The sequence below is a fragment of the Catharus ustulatus genome, chromosome 40, assembly GCF_009819885.2.
Source record: "Catharus ustulatus isolate bCatUst1 chromosome 40, bCatUst1.pri.v2, whole genome shotgun sequence".
In the NCBI taxonomy this organism is placed as follows: Eukaryota; Metazoa; Chordata; class Aves; order Passeriformes; family Turdidae; genus Catharus; species Catharus ustulatus.
The window spans coordinates 193,802-214,763 of record NC_046260.1 but is presented as its reverse complement, the minus strand read 5'-3'; the positions used below and the strand labels follow the sequence as shown (position 1 = coordinate 214,763).

General features: G+C 48.5%; 1 protein-coding gene across 1 annotated transcript in view; it reads left to right on the top strand.

The window, feature by feature from the left end:
• The window catches only part of LOC117010225 (Snf2 related CREBBP activator protein), a 74,801-nt gene that overhangs the window by 45,381 nt on the left and 8,458 nt on the right, over window positions 1-20,962 (top strand). The window contains exons 21-28 of the mRNA XM_033084517.1: window positions 2,389-2,421; window positions 4,967-5,187; window positions 6,233-6,376; window positions 10,344-10,546; window positions 12,276-12,445; window positions 14,483-14,679; window positions 16,437-16,551; window positions 18,950-19,207. Of these exons, the coding sequence (XP_032940408.1) occupies window positions 2,389-2,421; window positions 4,967-5,187; window positions 6,233-6,376; window positions 10,344-10,546; window positions 12,276-12,445; window positions 14,483-14,679; window positions 16,437-16,551; window positions 18,950-19,207 (1,341 nt within the window). The remainder of the gene's footprint in view (window positions 1-2,388; window positions 2,422-4,966; window positions 5,188-6,232; window positions 6,377-10,343; window positions 10,547-12,275; window positions 12,446-14,482; window positions 14,680-16,436; window positions 16,552-18,949; window positions 19,208-20,962) is intronic.

The window sequence follows — 20,962 nt, the reverse complement described above, 5'->3', positions numbered from 1 at the left end:
ACCAAAAAATACAAAAATAACCAGAAATACCAGAAATGCGAAAATATAAAAAATATACAAAAATTTGCCAGAAATATACAAAAAATGCCAAAAATGCACAAAAAATTTACAAAAATATTCAAAAAATACAAGAATACCAGGAAATACAAAAAATACAAAAATATACAAAAATTGAAAAATATATACGAAAATATACAAAAATATACCACAAATATACCAAAAAAATACTAAAAATACACAAAAAAATACAAAAATTATACAAAAAATTAAAAAAAAATACAAAAATATACCAAAAAAATACCAAAAAGTACCACAAAAAACCCCACCAACCTTCAAAATACCAAAAAATACAAAATACCAAAAGATACGGAATGCCAAAAAATACAAAAATAACCAAAAAATGTACAAAAACATACAAAAATGTACAGAAAAATACCAAAAAAATAGGATTTGTTCCCCAAAATGGGCTTCAAAAATGGGGACAAAAATGTCCCCAAAATCGGCTCAAAAATCTCAAAATGGGCACAAAACGTCCCAAAAAATGGTCCCAAAATGCCCCAAAAGTCCTCAAAAATCTCCTCAAAATGGGCACAAAAAGTTCCAAAAATGTCCCAAAAAATCTTTTTGAAATGTCCCCCAAATGGGCACAAAATGTCCTCAGAAAACTCGTCAAAAAATTCTCAAAATTTTCCCAAAAAATCCCAACATTTGCCCCAAAAATACCCAAATTCTCCCAAAATTCTCAAAATTTTCCATAAATTCCCGGAAAATTCTTCAACTTCTCCCCAGAATTTTCAAAGAATTCTCAAAATCTTCAAAAAATCCCCAAAATTTTCAAAAGTTTCTTAAAAATTTTCAAAAATTCCCGTAATTCTCCCCAAAAAATCCCAAATTTCCCCAAAACTTTTCTAAATTTCCCAAATAATTCTCCCCAAAATTTTCAAAAAAATCCCAAAGTTTTCAAAAATTTTTCAAACTTTGGAAAAATTTCTTTAAAATTACCCCAAAATTCCTGAAATTCTCACCAAAATTCACAGAATTTTCTAAAATTTTTTTAAAATTTCCACAAAAATCCCAAAATTTACAAAGAATGCCTCAAGTTTTTCCAAAAATTCCCCAAATTTTCTTAAAATCTGTAAAAATTCTGAAAAATTTACCAAAATATTTTAAAAATTCCGGGTTTTCAAAGATTTTTCAAAGTTTCCAAAAAATTCCCTAAATTTTCCCAAAATTTACAAAAATTTCCCCCAAATTCCTGAAATTTTCCCCCAAATTCTTCAAATTTTCCCCAAATTTCCCCCAAAATTCCCCAAATTTTCAAAAAAATCCCCAAATTTTGGGAAAAATTTCCAAAATTTCTTAACATTTTTTCAAAAATCGTCCAAAAATTTCTTTTATTTCTCTCAGAAATTCCAAAAATTCTCCCAAAATTCCCCCAAAATCCTCAAAATTTTCAAAAAACTCCCAAAATTTTCCTAAAAATTCCAAAAAAAGTCCTGAAATTCTCCCCAAAATCTCCCAAAATTTTTTAAAAATTCTGTTTTGAAAGATTTTTTTAAATTACCAGAAAATTCCCAAAATTTTCCCAAAATTTGCAAAGTTTTCCCCAAAATTCCTGAAATTTTCTCCAGCATCCCCAAAATTCCCCAAAAATTTCCACCAAAATTTCCACCAAAATTTTAAAAAAATCTCTAAATTTTGGGAAAATGTTTTTAAATGTCTCAAAAATTTTCAAAAATTTTTAAAAAATTTTCCAAATTTTTTTTTCTCCCAGAAATTCCAAAAATTCTCCCAAAATTCCCCCAAAATCCTTAGAATTCTCAAAAAAATTCCAAAATTTTCCTAACAATTCCCAAAAATTCCCCAAAAAAAAATCCTCAAATTCTCCCCAAAAATCTCCCAAAATTTTTTAAAAATTCCAGAATTTTGCTAAAATTTCCCCAAACTTTTGAAAACATTTCAAAATATCTCTGAAAATATCTGAAATATTTAAAAAATTCTCAAAATTTTCTTAAAAACTCCCAAAATTTTCTTGAAATTTTCAGAATTTTCCCAAAATTTTCTTCAAAAATACCAAAATTTTCCCCCAAAATTGCTGAAATTTTCTCACAATTTTTCCAAAAATTTTCAAAATTTTTACAAAAAAATTTGAATTTTTTGTCTGACCCCTCCCCCCTCTCTCTGTTTTATTTTGCAGCCCCTCCCCCACCGCCCCCTCCCGCCCCTCCCCCCCCTCCCCCCTCCCCCCTCCCCTCCCCCTCCCCCTCGGCCCCTCCCCCCCCTCCGGAGGTTCCGGGGCTGAGCCCTCCCAGCCCCTCCCCCACCCCCAGCCCCGCCCCTCCCCCACCCCCCCCGCGGCCCCTCCCCCACCCCCCCCCCCGCCGGCAGCCGCCGCCGCCCCCGCGCTCCCCCTTCTACCTGGTGAGGATTGGGGGGGGAATTCGGGAAAATTTGGGGGGGGGGAGGGGCTGGGGAAAAAAAATTGGGATTTTTTGGGATTTTTTTGGGATTTTTTGGGGAAATTTTGGGGAAATATTGGGATTTTTAGAGGAAATTTGGTGAATTGTGGAGGGATTTTGGGGTTTTTTGGGAGGATTTTGGGGATTTGAGGGTGGGGGAGGGGCTTGGGGGAAAAATTTGGGATTTTTCTGGGGAAATTTGGGAAATTTTGGGGGATTTTTGGGAGTGGAGAAAGGGATTTATGGAGTGGGGGAGGGGATTTGGGGGAAAATTTGGATTTTTTTAAGGAAATTTTGGGGATTTTGGGGGATTTCTGGGGAAATTTGAGGGTGGGGGAGGGGATTTGGGATGGGGGAGGGTCTTGGGGAGTGGGGGAGGGGATTGAGGAGGGGAAATATTGGGATTTTTTTTGGGAAATTTGGTAAATTTTGGGGGAATGTTGGGGATTTTGGGGGGAATGGGGGAAAAATCTGGGATTTTTGGGGGGAAATTTTGGAGACTTTCGGGGATTCTGGGGGTGGGGGAGGAGATTGGGGTGGGGGAGGGGATTTGGGGAAAAAAAATTGGGATTTTTTGGGGATATTTTCGGGAAATTTTGGGATTTTTAGAGGAAATATGGGGAACTTTTTGGGATTTTGGGGATTTTTGGGGGAAATTTTGGGGATTTTTGGGGGATTTGGGGTGGGGGAGGGGCTGAGGGTGGGGGAGGGGATCGGATGAAAAAATTTCCCTGAATTTGGGGCCATTTTTGGGTATTTTAGGGCAGATTTTGCTCATTTTTGTTGTGATTTTAGTGCAGATTTTACCCATTTTTAACACAATTTTTAGCCATTTTTTTTCTCATTTCAAGTCAGATTCTTACTGGATTTTTTGCCAATTTTTTTTCCTATAATACCCAAAAACTTCCCTGGATTTGGATCCATTTTTGGGGTTTTTAATGCACATTTTGTGCAGATTTTGCTCATTTTTAGAGCGATTTTAGCACCAAATTTGTCCATTTTTAATGCGATTTTTGCCCATTTGTTTTCTCATATTAACTCGGATTTTCTCCCATTTTTTTTCCCGATTTTTCTTCTATAATCCCCAAAATTTCCCTGAATTTGGGGTCATTTTTGGGTATTTTAGTGCAGCTTTTAGGATTTTTAGGGCCATTTTTAATTCTTATTTAGTGCAGATTTTACCCATTTTCAATGTGATTTTTGGCCATTTTTTGCTCATTTCAAGTCATTTCAAATTTTTTCCCAATTTTTCCCCAATAATCTCTAAAATTTCCTGAAATTTGGGGCCATTTTTTGGTATTTTAGTGCAGATTTTGGTCACTTTTAGAGCGATCTTAGTGCCAATTTCACTCATTTTCAATGCGATTTTTGGGGATATTTTGCTCATTTTTAGTCAGATTTCCCCCAGATTTCTTCCCAATTTCTTCCCAATTTTTCCCCAATAATCCCTAAAATTTCCTGAAATTTGGGACCATTTTTGGCCATTTTAGTGCAGATTTTGGTCACTTTTAGAGCAATCTTAGTGCCGATTTCGCTCATTTTTAATGCGATTTTTGGGGATATTTTCCTCATTTTTATTCAGATTTCCCCCCAGTTTTTTTCCCCTCATTGCCAACCCCTCTCCCCCTTTTTCCCCTCAGGAATCCCTAAAATTTCTTCAAATTTGTGGCCATTTTTGGCCATTTTTAATTCAATTTTGGCACAGATTTTACCCATTTTTAATGCGATTTTTGGTCTTTTTTTGCTCATTTTTAGTCAGATTTTCCCCAATTTTTTTCCCAATTTTTTCCCAATTTTTCTCCCATAATCCCTAAAATTTCCTGAAATTTGGGGCCATTTTTGGGTATTTTGGGGCAGATTTTACCCATTTCCAATGCGATTTTTTGGGATTTTTTGCCCATTTTAAATAAAATTTTACCCAAATTTTTCTCACTTTTTTTTTCCCCAAAAGTCTTTAAAATTTTCTCAAATTTGGAGCCATTTTTGGGTATTTTAGGGCAGCTTTTAAGATTTTTAGGACCATTTAAATTCGATTTTAGTCGAAATTTTACCCATTTTTAATGCGATTTTTGGGAATTTTTTTTCCATTTTAAATCTGATTTTCCCCAATTTTTTTCCCAAATTATTCCTAATTTTTTTCACTGTAATGCCCAAAATTTCCTCAAATTTGGGGCTGTTTTTGACCATTTTAAATTTGATTTTAGCTCTGATTTTACCCATTTTTAATGCGATTTTTAGGCATTTTTTTCTCATTTTAAGTCAGATTTTCTTCAAATTTTTTCCTAATTTTTTCTCTATAATGCCCAAAATTCCCTCAAATTTGGGACCATTTTTGGATATTTTAGGACAAATTTTAGTGCAGATTTTGACCATTTTAATTCGATTTTAGTGTCGACTTCGCTCATTTTTAACGCGATTTTTGGGGACATTTTGCTCATATTAAATCAGATTTCCCCCGGATTTTTTTCCCCTCATTCCCAACCCCTCTCCCCGTTTTTCCCCCGCAGGAATCCCTGGAATCGCGGCGGGCTCGGGGCCGGGCCGAGCGCCTGGAGCGGCTCCTGCGGCTGAACGAGCTGCGCTGCGGCCTCAGCCCCGTGTACGGCACCGAGGTGCTGGCCTTCCTCACCCTGCCCCACAATCAACTACAGCCACAGGGAGGGGCCCTGGACAGCGCCGTGCTCGCGCCCCCGCAGCGCCTCCAGCAGATGAAACCCATCCTCGACAGGTGAGGAAACTTCTGGAATTTATTATTAATTTTTTAGGATTTTTTGGGATTTTTTTTGATTCTTTTTGTGATTTATTTCTGATTTTTTATGATTTTTTGGGGTTTTTTTTAGTGATTTTTTTAGGATTTTTGAGGATTTCTTGGGGATTTTTTTAGGATTTTTTAGGGATCTTTTGGAATTTTTTTGGTAGTTTTTAGGGATTTTTTGGGCATTTTTTTGGATTTTTTTGGATTTTTTCGGGATTTTTGGAGGGATTTTTTGGGCATTTTTTTAGGATTTTTTGGGGATTATTTTAGGATTTTTTAGGGATTTTTTGAGATTTTTTTGGTAATTTTTAAGGATTTTTTTGGAATTTTTTTGATAAGTTCTAAAGATTTTTTTAGGATTTTTTTAGGAATTTTATTTATTTTTTTTAGGAGTTTTTAGGGATTTTTTTGGGATTTTTTTTTCGATTTTTTTGGATTTTTTGGTGAATTTCAAGGATTTTTTGGGGATTTTTTGGTAATTTTTTTTAGGATTATTTTGGAATTTATAGGATTTTTTTGGTAATGTTTAAGGATTTTTTGGGGATTTTTTTGGGATTCTTTTGGGATTTTTTTGGTAAATTTAAGGATTTTTTTTAGATTTTTAGGAGCATTTTTTAGGATTTTGCGGGAATTTTTTTGGTCATTTTTAAGGTTTTTTTTAGGATTTTTTAGAGGATTTTAATGAGATTTTTAGAGGAGTTTTAGGGAATTTTTTGGGATTTTTTTTTTAAGATTTTTAAAGGATTTTTTAGGGATTTTTTAGAGGATTTTTAGGGTTTTTTTAGGGATTTTTTTAGAATATTTTTGGGATTTTTTTGGTAATTTTTTAGGGGATTTTTTTAGGAATTACCGTAATTTCACGACTATAAGACGCACCCTTTGACCGAACCCGGAAGTGCGGCTGAGAATCCGGTGCGCTTTATGCTCGTGAAATTACGGTAATTTAGGAATTTTTGGGGGATTTTTTTAGGGATTATTTCAGGATTTTTTAGGGATTTTTTGGGGTGTTTTTGGGGCTCAGCCCCGTGTACGGCACCGAGGTGCTGGCCTTCCTCACCCTGCCCCACAATCAACTACACACACAGCACCGGGGAGGGGCCCTGGACAGCGCCGTGCTCGCGCCCCCGCAGCGCCTCCAGCAGATGAAACCCATCCTCGACAGGTGAGGAAACTTCTGGAATTTATTTTTAATTTTTAGGAATTTTTTGGGATTTTTTTGGTATTTTTTTAGCATTTTTTTGGGATTTTTTAGGTTTTTGTTTTGATTTTTTTTGGATTTTTTAGGTAATTTTTAAGGATTTCTTTAGCATTTTTTAGGAAATTTTTAGGGATTTTTTTGGGGTTTTTTTGAGAATTTTAAGGGTTTTTTTGTGAATTTTAAGGGTTTTTTGGGGATTTTTTTGGTGATTTTTTTTAGGATTTTTTGGGAATTTATAGGATTTTTTTGGTAATGTTTAAGGATTTTTTTGGGGATTTTTTTGGTAAATTTAAGGATTTTCTTTAGATTTTTAGGAGCATTTTTTAGGATTTTGTGGGAATTTTTTTGGTAATTTTAAAGCTTTTTTTTAGGATTTTTTAGAGGATTTTAATGAGATTTTTAGAGGAGTTTTAGGGATTTTTTGGGGATTTTTTTTTAAGATTTTTAAAGGATTCTTTAGGGGTTTTTTTAGGATTTTGTTTTATTTTTGGGGAATTTTTTTTGGTAATTTTAAGAGGTTTTTTTAGAATTTTTTTGGAGATTTTTCTGGGATTACTTTGGGATTTTTTTTAGGATTTTTTAGAGGATTTTTAGGGTCTTTTTTAGGATGATTTGGGGATTTTTTGAGGAGTTTTTTGGTAATTTTTAAGGATTTTTCTGGATTTTTTTATGGTTTTTTGTAAATTTTTAAAGGATTTTTAAAGGATTTTTAGGGCATTTTTTGGGAAATTTTAGGGGATTATTTTAGAATTTTTTAGGGATTTTTTAGGGATTTTTAAAGGATTTTTTAAGGGTTTTTTTGGAATTTTTAAAGATTTTTTTAGGATTTTTTGGGGGAACTTTTTTGATTTATTGGGATTTTTTAGGGATTTTTTTGGATTTTTTTGGGTTTTTTTGTGAATTGTTAGGATTTTTTCAGGGTATTTTTGGGATTTTTTTAGAGATTTTTTTGGGATTATTTAGGGAATTTCAGGGGATTTTTTAGATAATTTTTGTGGATTTTTTTGGATTTTTTTAGGGTTTTTAAAGGACTTTTAGGGATTTTCTAGGGATTTTTTGGCTATTTTTTTAAGGATATTTTTGGTACTTTTTAAGGATTTTTTTAGGGTTTTTGAGGGATTTTTTTAGAGGGTTTTTAGAGGCTTTTTGGGGGATTTTTTTATTTTTCTGGCATTATTTTGGTAATTTTTAAGGGTTTTTTCACATTTTTTAGGAATTTTTTTTATTTTTTTAGGAATTTTTAAGGATTTTTTGGATTTTTTTGGGATTTTTGCGGGGTTTTTTAGAGGGTTTTTAGAGGATTTTTAGGATTTTTTTGGCAATTTTTTTGGTATTTTTTGGGAATTTTTTGGGATTTTTTTAGGAATTTTTTAGGATTTTTTTACGGATTTTTGCGGAATTTTTAGAGAACTTTTAGATAATTTTTGGGGGATTTTTTTGGGAATTTTCGGGATTTTTTAAGGATTTTTTTAGCATGTTTAGAAAATTTTTTGGTAATTTTTAAGGGCTTTTCGGGAGTTTTTTAGGCATTTTTTTAGGATTTTTTTAGGATTTTTAGGGGATTTTTTTTGTTTTTATGAGATGTTTTTGGAATATTTTGGGGAATTTTTTTGGAATTTTTTTGGGGATTTTTAGGGGAATATTTTAGGATTTTTTAGGTATTTTTTTAGGATTTTTAGGGTATTTTTTTGGGGATTATTTAAGGATTTTTTTTTAGGAGATTTTTTGGCATTACCGTAATTTCACGGCTATAAGCCGCACCCTTTGGACTCAAATTTTTTCCCTAACCCGGAAGTGCGGCTGAGAGTCCGGTGCGCCTTGTGGGCGTGAAATTACTGTAATTTGGGTTTTTTTTTTTTTTTTAGGTATTTTTTTAGGGTATTTTGGGGATTTTTTAGGGGATTATTTTAAGATTTTTTTAGGGATTTTTTTTGGTAATTTTTCAGGATTTTTTTAGGGATTTTTATGTAATTTTTTAGGGATTTTTTAGGGATTTTTTAAAAATTTTTTGGGGATTTTTTGGGATTTTTTCATAGGATTTTTTTACTATTTTTTGCAATTTTTTCCTGATTTTTTTTTTTTTTTTAAATTTTTGGCGATTTTTCGCAATGGACGAGTCCAAGTCATTCCAGGGGGGGGATCCAGGAACTCTGGACAGTTCCATGTCCCAATGGGGGGGGTTCTAGTGCCCCCAGGCCTGTCCCCAAGGTGCCACCCCCCCGTGTCCATGTCCCTCCAGGTTCCTGGTGGCACTTCCATGTCCCCAGGAGTGTCCCCAATGTCACCATGGACTAATCCAAGTCTCTTTACAGGGGGATCCAGAAGCTTTGGACTCTTCCACATCCCCATGGGGGGGTTCCTGGTGTCCCCAGGATTGTCCCCAAGGTTCCACCCCCCCATTCTGGGGTGTCCCCATGTCCCCAGTGTCCCCAAGGATGAGTCCAAGTGACTTTAGGGGGGGATCCAGGAACCTTGGACCGTTCCATGTCCCCATGGGGGTGTCCCAGTGCCCCCAGGACTGTCCCCAATGTCCCTACGGACTGATCCAAGTCTCTTTACGGGGGGATCCAGGAACTCTGGACCGTTCCAACATCCCCATGGGGGGTTCCCAACACCTCTGGGAGTGTCCCCAAGGTGTCACCCCCCCGTTTTTGTGTCCCCTCAGGTTCCTGGTGGCACTTCCATGTCCCCAGGAGTGTCCCCAATATCACCATGGACTAATCCAAGTCTCTTTAGGGGGGGATCCAGGAACTCTGGACTGTTCCATGTCCCCGTGGGGGGGTTCCCAACACCTCTGGCATTGTCCCCAAGGTGCCACCCCCCGGTTTCTGCCCCCCCCAGGTTCCTGGTGACACTTCCACGTCCCCACGGACTAATCCAAGTCTCTTTAGGAGTGATCCAGGAACTCTGGACCGTTCCAATGTACCCATGGCGGGTTCCAGGTGTCCCCAGGATTGTCCCCAAGGTTCCACCCCCCCATTTCTGCCCTTCCTCAGGTTCCTGGTGTCACTTCCATGTCCCCAGGGGTGTCCCCAATGTCACCATGGACTAATCCAAGTCTCTTTACAGGGGGATCCAGGAACTCTGGACCATTCCAGCATCCCCATGGGGGGGTCCCAGTGTCCCCAGCATTGTCCCCAAGGTGCCACCCCCCCATTTTTGTGTCCCCCCAGGTTCCTGGTGACACTTCCATGTCCCCATGGACTAATCCAAGTCTCTTTAGGGGGGGATCCAGGAACTCTGGACCGTTCCAACGTCCCCATGGGGGGAAATCCAGGAACTCTGGACTGTTCCACATCCCCATGGGGGGGTCCCAGTGTCCCCAGGCCTGTCCCCAAAGTCCCCACGGACTAACCCAAGTCTCTTTAGGGGGGATCCAGGAACTCTGGACCGTTCCAACATCCCCATGAGGGTGTCCCAACACCTCTGGGATTGTCCCCAAGGTGCCACCCCCCCGTGTCCGTGTCCCCCCAGGTTCCTGGTGTCACTTCCATGTCCCCGGGAGTGTCCTCAATGTCACCATGGACTAATCCAAGTCTCTTTACAGGGGGATCCAGAAGCTTTGGACTCTTCCACATCCCCATGGGGGGGTCCCAGTGCCCCCAGGATTGTCCCCAATGTCCCCATGGACGAATCCAAGTCTCTTTAGGGGGGGATCCAGAAACTCTGGACTGTTCCATGTCCCCATGGGGGGGTTCCCAACACCTCTGGCATTGTCCCCAAGGTGCCACCCCCCTGTTTCTGCCCCCCCCCAGGTTCCTGGTGGCCGTACCCGCGGTGGCCTCGCGGGGAGTGTCCTCATGGACTAATCCAAGTCTCTTTAGGGGGGGATCCAGGAACTCTGGACCGTTCCAACATCCCCATGGGGGGGTTCCCAACACCTCTGGGAGTGTCCCCAAGGTGCCACCCCCCCGTTTCTGTCCCCCCCCAGGTTCCTGGTGGCCGTGCCGGCGGTGGCCTCGCGGGGGGTGTCCCTGCACAGCGCCCGCCCCCCGCCCTGGGCGCAGCGGCAGCGGCAGCGCCTGGAGCAGCAGCTGCGCGAGGAGCTCAGGCAGCGCGGGGGGCACCTCGGGGGGGTCCTCGAGGGACCCCGGACCCATTTCCCTGATCCACGGCTGGTGCAGTACGACTGCGGTAGGCGGGGACACCCCTGGGGTTGGGGACATTGGGGGGATTTGGGGACATTTGGGGATTTGGGGACATTGGGGGGATTGAGGGGATTGGGGGGATTGGGAGGGTTTGGGGACATTTTGGGGATTGGAGGATTTGGGGACATTGGGGACATTGGGGACATCCAGGGACATTGAGGGGATTGGGGACATTGGGGACATTGGGGGGATTTGGGGACATCCAGGGGATTGGGGACATTGGGGACATTGAGGGGATTGGGGACATTTGGGGACTTTGGGGGATTTGGGGACATTGGTAGGGTTTGGGGACATTTGGGGCCATTTGGGAGCAATGGGAACATTGGGGACATCCAGGGGGGTTGGGGACATTTAGGGGACATTGGGGACATTGGGGACATTGAGAGGATTGGGGACAGTGGGGACATCCAGGGGGGTTTGGGGACATTTAGGGGACATTGGGGACATTGGGGACATTCAGAAGATTGGGGGGATTGGGGACATGAGGGAGGTTTGGGGACATTATGGGGATTGGGGGGACTGGGGACATTGAGAGGACATTGGGGACATTGAGAGGATTGGGGACATTGAGGGGGCATCCAGGGGGGTTTGGGGACATTTGGGGGATTTGGGGACACTGGGGGACATTGGGGACATTGAGAGGATTGGGGGGATTGGGGACATGAGAGAGGTTTGGAGACATTTGGGAACATTGGGGACATTGGGGACATTGGGGGCGTTCGGGGATGTTTTGGCAGTTGGGGGCCATTGGGGACATCGGGGGGATTGGGGACATTGGGGACATTGGGGGCAGTGGGGAGATTTGGGGAATTGGGGACATGAGGGAGATTTGGGGACATTGAGGGGATTGGGGACACTTGGGGATATTTGGGGACATTGGGGACATCCAGGGGATTTGGGAACACTGAGGGGGTTTGGGGACATTGGGGACATTGATGGGATTTGGGGACATCCAGGGGATTGGGGACATTGGGGACATCAGAGACCTCGGGGGGGATTGGGGATGTTTTGGCAATTGGGAACATTGGGGAGATTCAGGACATTGGGGACATTTGGGATATTGGGGACATATAGGGACATTGAGGAGGGTTGGGGACACTTGAGGGAGTTGGGGAGATTTGGGGACGTTGAGGGGATTGGGGACATTTGGGGACATTGAGGGGATTGGGGACATTTGGGGATATTGGGGACTCTGGGGGGTCTGGGGACATTGGGGTCGTTGGGGGCATTGGGGACATTTGAGGACACTGAGGACACTTGGGGACATCCAGGGGATTGGGGACACTTGGGGGGATTGGGGACATCTGGGGACATTGGGGACACTGGGGACATCGTGGGGGATTGGGGACACTTAAGGGAGTTGGGGAGATTTGGGACATTGGGGGGATTTCGGACATTTGGGGACATTTGAGGGGGTTGGGGACATTGGGGTCAGTGACTGTGGGGGTGGGGAGGTGCCACCCTGGTGTCCTTTAATGTCCCTCAGTGTCACCACAGTGTCACCTGTGTCTCACCTGTCTCACCTGTGTCTCACCTGTCTCACCTGTCTCACCTGTGTCTCACCTGTCTCACCTGTGTCTCACCTGTGTCTCACCTGTCTCACCTGTGTCTCACCTGTCTCACCTGTCTCACCTGTGTCTCACCTGTGTCTCACCTGTGTCTCACCTGTCCCTCACCTGTCTGTATCTCACCTGTCTGTCCCTCACCTGTCCCAGGTAAGCTGCAGGCCCTGGACGTGCTGCTGCGGCGGCTCCGCGCGGGCGGGCACCGCGTGTTGATCTTCACGCAGATGACACGCATGCTCGACGTGCTCGAGCGCTTCCTCACCTTCCACGGCCACATCTACCTGCGCCTGGACGGCTCCACCCGCGTCGAGCAGAGACAGGTGAGCCCTGGGGGGGGGTCACACACACCTGGGACACACCTGGGGACAGTTAGAGATACCTGGGATGCACCTGGACACACCTGGGACACACCTGAGCACACGTCTACCTGCGCCTGGACGGCTCCACCCGCGTCGAGCAGAGACAGGTGAGCCCTGGGGGGGGTCACACACACCTGGGACACACCTGGGACACACCTGAGCACACATCTACCTGCGCCTGGACGGCTCCACCCGCGTCGAGCAGAGACAGGTGAGCCCTCAACACCTGGGTGGGGCTGGGACACACCTGGGACACACCTGGGTACACCTGGGACACACCTGAGCACACGTCTACCTGCGCCTGGACGGCTCCACCCGCGTCGAGCAGAGACAGGTGAGACCTGGGGGGGCGGTCACAGACATCTGGGACACACCTGGGGACAGCTAGAGACACCTGGGATACACCTGGATACACCTGGGACACACCTGGGCAGGGTTAGAGACACCTGGGACACACCTGGGCAGGGTTAGAGACACCTGGGACACACCTGAGCAGGGTCACAGACACCTGGGACACACCTGAGCTGGGTTAGAGACACCTGGGACACACCTGGGACACACCTGAGCACACATCTACCTGCGCCTGGACAGTTCCACCCGCGTCGAGCAGAGACAGGTGAGCCCTGGGGGGGGTCACACACACCTGGGACACACCTGGGACACACCTGAGTGGGGTCACAGACACCTGGGACACACCTGGGACACACCTGGGTGTGGTTAGAGACACCTGGGACACACCTGGGACACACCTGGCTATACCTGGGTACACCTGGGGACAGTCAGAGACACCTGGGACACACCTGGGTGTGGTTAGAGACACCTGGGACACACCTGGGTGTGGTTAGAGACACCTGGGACACACCTGAGCTGGGTTAGAGACACCTGGGACACACCTGGGCAGGGTTAGAGACACCTGGGACACACCTGGGACACACCTGGACACACCTGGGCAGGGTTAGAGACACCTGGGACACACCTGGGACACACCTGGGTACACATCTACCTGCGCCTGGACGGCTCCAGCCGCGTCGAGCAGAGACAGGTGAGCCCTGGGGGGGGTCACACACACCTGGGACACACCTGGGACACACCTGGGTGTGGTTAGAGACACCTGGGACACACCTGGGGACAGTTAGAGACACCTGGGATACACCTGGGACACACCTGGGGACAGTTAGAGACACCTGGGACACACCTGGGGACAGTTAGAGATACCTGGGACACACCTGGGTGTGGTTAGAGACACCTGGGACACACCTGGGTGTGGTTTAAGGTGTGCCCAGTTGTCCCCAGGTCACTCCCAGGTGTCCCCAGGTGTCCCCCAGGTGTGTCCCACGTGTGCCAGAGTCATTCCCAGGTATTCCCCAGGTATCTCAGGTGTACTCAGGTGTGTCCCAGGTGTGCTCAGGTGTCCCCAGGTGTGGCCAGGTGTGCTCAGTTGTGTCCCAGGTGTACCAGGGTCACTCCCAGGTGTTCCCCAGGTATCTCAGGTGTATCCCAAGTGTGCCAGGATCATTCCCAGGTGTGCCCAGGTGTGCCCAGGTGTGCTCAGGTGTGCCAGGATCATTCCCAGGTATTCCCCAGGTGTGTCCCAGCTATCTCAGGTGTATCCCAGGTGTGTCCCAGGTGTGCCCAGGTCACTCTCAGGTGTGCCCAGGACATTCCCAGGTGTCCCCAGGTCACTCCCAGCTGTACCCAGGTGTGCTCAGGTGTGCCAGGATCATTCCCAGGTGTGCTCAGGTGTGTCCCAGGTGCGTCAGAGTCACTCCCAGGTATTCCTCAGGTATCTCAGGTGTGCTCAGGTGTCCCCAGGTCACTCCCAGGTGTGCCCAGGTGTGTCAGAGTCACTCCCAGGTATTCCTCAGGTATCTCAGGTGTACTCAGGTGTGTCACAGGTGTACCAGGGTTACTCCCAGGTACTCCCCAGTTATCTCAGGTGTGCCCAGGTGTGCCCAGGTGTGCTCAGGTGTATCTCCCCCCCTCACCTGTCCGTTGCAGGCCCTCATGGAGCGCTTCAACGCCGACAAGCGAATTTTCTGCTTCATCCTCTCGACGCGCTCGGGCGGCGTCGGCGTCAACCTGGCGGGGGCGGACACGGTGGTGTTCTACGACTCGGACTGGAACCCCACCATGGACGCGCAGGCGCAGGACAGGTGTCACCGCATCGGCCAGACCCGCGACGTGCACATCTACAGGTGAGCTCACACACCTGGGGGGGGTTACCTGGATGGGTCTGGGGTCATTTGGGGCTCACCTGAGTCATTATTTGGGAGTTATGGGCTTACCTGTGTTACCTGGGAGCTCACCTGGGTGGTTTGTTGGTGGTTTGAAGTTCACCTGTGTGATTATCTGGGAGTTTGGAGCTCACCTGTGTTACCTGGAGCTCACCTGTGCAGATGTTTGGGAGTTTGGAGCTCACCTGTGTTACCTGGAGCTCACCTGTGTGACCTGGAGCTCACCTGTGCAGGTGTTTGGGAGTTCTGAGCTCACCTGTGTTACCTGGAGCTCACCTGTGTCACCTGGAGCTCACCTGTGTTATCTGGAGCTCACCTGTGTTACCTGGGAGCTCACCTGTGCAGCTCAGAGCTCACCTGTGTTACCTGGAGCTCACCTGAGTTACCTGGGAGCTCACCTGTGTTACCTGGAGCTCACCTGTGCAGCTCAGAGCTCACCTGTGTTACCCGGAGCTCACCTGAGCAGCTCAGAGCTCACCTGTGTTACCTGGAGCTCACCTGTGTTACCTGGAGCTCACCTGTGCAGCTCAGAGCTCACCTGTGCAGGTGTTTGGGTACCTGGGCGGGGTTACCTGGGCAGGTACAGGACAGGTGTCACCGCATCGGCCAGACCCGCGACGTGCACATCTACAGGTGAGCTCACCTGGCTTGGGGGGGGTTACCTGGGGGGTTCTGGAGTGGTTTGGGGTTTGTCTGAGGTGTTGTTTGGGAGTTCTGAGCTCACCTGTGTTACCTGGAGCTCACCTGTGTTACCCAGAGCTCACCTGTGCAGGTGTTTGGGAGTTCTGAGCTCACCTGTGCAGTTCAGAGCTCACCTGTGCAGGTGTTTGGGTACCTGGGCGGGGTTAGCTGGGCAGGCGCAGGACAGGTGTCACCGCATCGGCCAGACCCGCGACGTGCACATCTACAGGTGAGCTCACCTGGCTTGGAGAGGGTTACCTGGGGGGTTCTGGGGTGGTTTGAAGTTCACCTGTGCAAGTGCTTGGAAGTTATGGGCTTACCTGTGTTACCTGTGTTACCTGAAACTCACCTCTGTGATTATCTGGGAGTTTGGAGCTCACCTGTGTTACCTGGAGCTCACCTGTGCAGGGATTTGGGAGTTGGGAGATCACCTGTGTTACCTGGAGCTCACCTGTTGAACCTGGAGCTCACCTGTGCAGGTGTTTGGGAGTTCTGAGCTCACCTGTGTTACCTGGAGCTCACCTGTGTCACCTGGAGTTCATTTACAGCCTGACCAGTTTGATCTTACCTGTATCTCACCTGTCCGTGTGCCTCACCTGTCTCACCTGTGTCTCACCTGTCTCACCTGTCTCACCTGTGTCTCACCTGTCTGATCTCACCTGTCTATCTCACCTGTATCTCACCTGTGCAGGTTGATCAGCGAGCGCACGGTCGAGGAGAACATCCTGAAGAAGGCGAACCAGAAGCGCCTCCTGGGGGACATGGCCATACCTGTGTTACCTGTGTCTCACCTGTGTCTCACCTGTCTCACCTGTCTCACCTGTGTCTCACCTGTCTCACCTGTCTCACCTGTCTGTCTCACCTGTGCAGGTTGATCAGCGAGCGCACCGTCGAGGAGAACATCCTGAAGAAGGCGAACCAGAAGCGCCTCCTGGGGGACACGGCCGTACCTGTGTTACCTGTGTTACCTGTGTTACCTGTGTTACCTGTCTCTCACCTGTCTGATCTCACCTGTCTCACCTGTCTCACCTGTGCAGGTTGATCAGCGAGCGCACCGTCGAGGAGAACATCCTGAAGAAGGCGAACCAGAAGCGCCTCCTGGGGGACATGGCCATCGAGGGCGGCAACTTCACCACGGCCTACTTCAAACAGGTGAGCGCAGGTGAGCCCCGCGGGGCGGGGGGCGTGGGCAGGTGTGTCCAGGTGAGCTCAGGTGAGCCCCACGGGGCAGGGGGGGGGACAGGGGGGCAGGTGAGGGGCAGGTGGGGGGCAGGTGGGGTTTGAGAGGGCTCAGGTGGGGTTTGAGGGGTTTCAGGTGAGGGGCAGGTGAGGTTTGAGGGGTTTCAGGTGAGGCTCAGGTGTGTCCAGGTGGCTTCAGGTGGGTTCAGGTGTGTTTAGGTCAGTCCAGGTGAGACTCAGGTGTGTCCAGGTGAGGCTTAGATGGTTTCAGATGGGTTCAGGTCAGGCTCAGGTGTGTTCAGGTGTGTCCAGGTGAGGTTTGAGGGGTTTCAGGTGAACTTCAGGTGTGTCCAGTTGTGTCCAGGTGAGTTCAGGTGTGTCCAGGTGAGGGTTAGATGGGCTCAGATGAGGTTCAAGTGTGTTCAGGTGAGGCTCAGGTGTGTCCAGGTGAGATTTGGGGTGCCCAAGTGAGGTTTGAGGGGTTCCAGGTGAGGCTCAGGTGTGTCCAGGTGGGATTCAGATGTGCTCAGGTGGGTTCAGGTGTGCCCAGGTGAGGTTTGGGGTGTCCAGGTGGGTTCAGGCAGGTTTTTGAGGGTGTCCAGGTAAGGCTCAGGTGTGCCCAGGTGGGTCCAGGTGTGTTCAGGTAAGGCTCAGGTCTGCCCAGGTATGCCCAGGTGTGTCCAGGTGAGGCTCAGGTGTGCCCAGGTGGGTCCAGGTGTGTTCAGGTGGGGTTTGAGGGGTTTCAGGTGAGGTTTGGGGTGCCCAGGTGGGGTTTAGGGGTGTCCAGGTGTGCCCAGGTGAGGCTCAGGTGTGTCCAGGTGTGTCCAGGTGAGGCTTAGATGGTTTCAGGTGAGGCTCAGGTGTGTCCAGGTGGGTTCAGGTGAGGCTCAGGTGAGTTTTGTGGGTGTCCAGGTGAGGTTTGGGGTGTCCAGGTGAGGCTCAGGTGTGTCCAGGTGAGGCTCAGGTGAGGCTCAGGTGGGTTCAGGTGGGTTCAGGTGAGGTTTGGGAGTGCCCAAGTGAGGCTCAGGTGTGTCCAGGTGAGACTCAGGTGTGTCCAGATGGGGTTTGAAGGGTTTCAGGTGAGGTTTGGGGATGCCCAGGTGAGGCTCAAGTGTCCAGGTCAGGCTGAGGTGGGTTCAGGTGTGTTCAGGTGAGGCTTAGGTGTGCCCAGGTGAGGTTTGGGGTGTCCAGGTGGGTTCAGGTGTGTCCAGGTGAGGCTCTGGTGGGTTCAGGTGAGCCTCAGGTGAGCCTCAGGTGAGGTTTGGGGTGTCCAGGTGAGTTCAGGTGTGTCCAGATAGGGTTTGAGGGGTTTCAGGTGAGGCTCAGGTGTGCCCAGGTGTGGTTTGGGGTGTCCAGATGAGGCTCAGGTGTGTTCACGTGGGACTTGAGGGGTTTCAGGTGAGCTCAGCTGTGTCCAGGTGGGGCTCAGGTGTGCCCAGGTGAGGCTCTGGTGGGTTCAGGTAAGGTTTGGGATGTCCAGGTTAGTTCAGGTGTGTCCAGGTAGGGTTTGAGGGGTTTCAGGTGAGGCTCAGGTGTGTCCAGATAGGTTCAGGTGAGGCTCAGGTGAGTTCAGGTGTGTCCAGGTGGGGTTTGAGGGGTTTCAGGTGAGGTTTGGGGGTGTCCAGGTGAGGCTCAGGTGTGCCCAGGTGAGGCTCAGCTGTGTCCAGGTGAGTTCAGGTGTATCCTAGGTGAGGCTCAGGTGTATCCCAGGTGTGTCCTAGGTGTGTGCAGGCGTGTTCAGGTGTATCTCAGGTGTGTTCAGGTGCCCCCAGGTGTTCCCCAGGTGCCCCCAGGTAACCCAGGTGTGTGCAGATGAGGTTCAGGTGTATCTCAGGTGTATCCCAGGTGTGCCCAGCTGTGCCCAGGTGTGCCCAGGTGTATCCCAGGTACCCCAGGTGTGTCTCAGGTGTGCCCAGGTGTAACCCAGGTGTATCTCAGATGTCCCCAGGTGCCCCCAGGTGTGTCCCAGGTGTATCCCAGGTGTCCCCAGGTGTGCCCAGGTGATTCCCAAGTGCCCCCAGGTGTCCCCAGGTGTCCCCAGGTAGGTAACCCAGGTGTCCCCAGGTGTCCCCAGATGCCCCCAGGTGTCCCCAGGTGCCCCAGGTGTGCCCAGGTAACCCAGGTGTGTGCAGATGAGGCTCAGGTGTATCCAGATGTCCCCAGGTGTATCCCAGGTGTGCCCAGGTGTCCCCAGATGTCCCCAGGTGTATCCCACGTGTGCCCAGGTGTCCCCAGATGTCCCCAGGTGTATCCCAGGTGTACCCAGGTGTATCTCAGATGCCCCCAGGTGTGCCCAGGTGTATCTCAGGTGTGCCCAGGTGCCCCCAGGTGCGCCCAGGTGTGCCCAGGTGACCCCGCTGTCTCTCCCCAGCAAACCATCCGCGAGCTGTTCGACATGGCGCCCGAGGAGCCCCCGCGGGAGCGCGACGGCGACGGCGACAGGAACAACAACGACAAAAATGGGGACAAAAATGACAAAAATGACAAAAACGGGGACAGGAACGACAGAGGGGACAGGAACGGGGACAGAGGGGACAGGAACGGGGACAAGGACGGCGGGGACAGCGCCGACAAGGACGAGGACGACGAGGACCCCGCGGCCACCAGGAGGACGCACATCCTGGAGCAGGTGAGGGACACCTGGGGACAGCTGGGGACAGCTGGGGACAGATGGGGACATACCTGGGACAGCTGGGGACAGCTGGGGACACACCTGGGGATACCTGGGGACACCTGGGGACACACCTGGGGACAGCTGGGGGACATCCTGGAGCAGGTGAGGGACACCTGGGGGGACACCTGGGGACAGCTGGATACACCTGGGGACAGCTGGGGACACCTGGGGACACCTGGGGACACCTGGGGACAGATGGGACACACCTGGGGACAGCTGGGGACACCTGGGCACACCTGGGGACACACCTGGGGGAAGGGGCGGTGTCACCAAATGTCCCCAAATGGATTGGGTGAGGTCAAATGTCACCGGCGTCTCTCAGGGATCTAAGTGTCCCCAAAGTCCCCAATGTCCCCAAAGTCCCCAATGTCCCCAAATCCCCTGATTGTCCCCATGTCCCCAATCCATTGATTGTCCCCAGTGTCCCCAGTGTCCCTAAATTTCTTGGATGTCCCCAATGTCCTCAAGGTCCTCAAACGTCCTGATTGTTGCCAATGTCCCCACTGTCACCAATGTCCCCATGATGTCCCCAAATTCTCTGAGTGTCCCGAATGTCCCCAATGTCCCTGAGTGTCCCCAGTGTCCTCAATGTCTTCAAATCCTGATTGTTGCCAATGTCCCCAATGTCACCAATGTGACATTTGTGTTCCCAATCCCTTGGATGTCCCCAATGTCCCTGAGTGTCCTTGAACATCCCCAATGTCCCCAATCCATTGATTGTCCTCAATGTCCTGGATGTCCCTGAGTGTCCCCAGTGTCCCCAATGTCCTCAATGCATTGATTATCCCCAGTGTCCCCAAATCCCTTGGATGTCCCCAATGTCCTCAATGTCCTCAAACCCCCTGAGTGTCCCCAATGTCCCCATGATGTCCCCAGTGTCCCCAATGTCCCCAATGTCCCCAATGTCCCCAATGTCCCCAATGTCCCCTGAGTGTCCCCTGATTGTCCTCAGTGTCCCCAATGTCACCAATGTGATGTTTGTGTCCCCGATGTCCCCAATGCTCTGAGTGCCTCCAATGTCCCCAATGTCCCTGAGTGTCCTCAGTGTCCTCAATGTCCCCTGATTGTCTCCAATGTCCCCAACCCATTGATTGTCCCCAACGTCCCCTGAGTGTCCCCAGAGTCCCTTTTATTGTCTCCAGTGTCCCCAGTGTCCTCAGTGTCCCCACTGTCCCCTGAATGTCCCCAATGTTCCCACTCCATTGATTGTCCCCAATGTCCCCTGACTGTCCCCAATGTCCCTGAGTGTCCCCAATCTCCTGGATGTCCCTGAGTGTCCCCAATGTCCCCAATGTCCTCAATGCATTGATTGTCCCCAATGTCCCCAAATCCCCTGGATGTCCCCAATGTCCCCAATGTCCCCAGTGTCACCGATGTCCCAAATGTCCCCTCAATGTCCCCAATGTCCTCTCATTGTCCCCAATGTCCCCAATCCATTGATTGTCCTTAATGTGTCCAACGTCCACAATGTCACCAATGTGACGTTTGTGTCCCCAGTGTCCCCAATGTCCCCAATCCATTGATTGTCCCCAATGTCCCCAATGTCCTCAATGTCCCTGAGTGTCCCCAATGTCCCCAATGTCCCCAATGTCCCCTGATTCTCCTCAGTGTCCCCAGTGTTGCCAATGTGACGTTTGTGTTCCCGATGTCCCCAATGCTCTGAGTGCCTCCAATGTCCCCAAATCTCTTTGATGTCCCCAATGTCCCAAA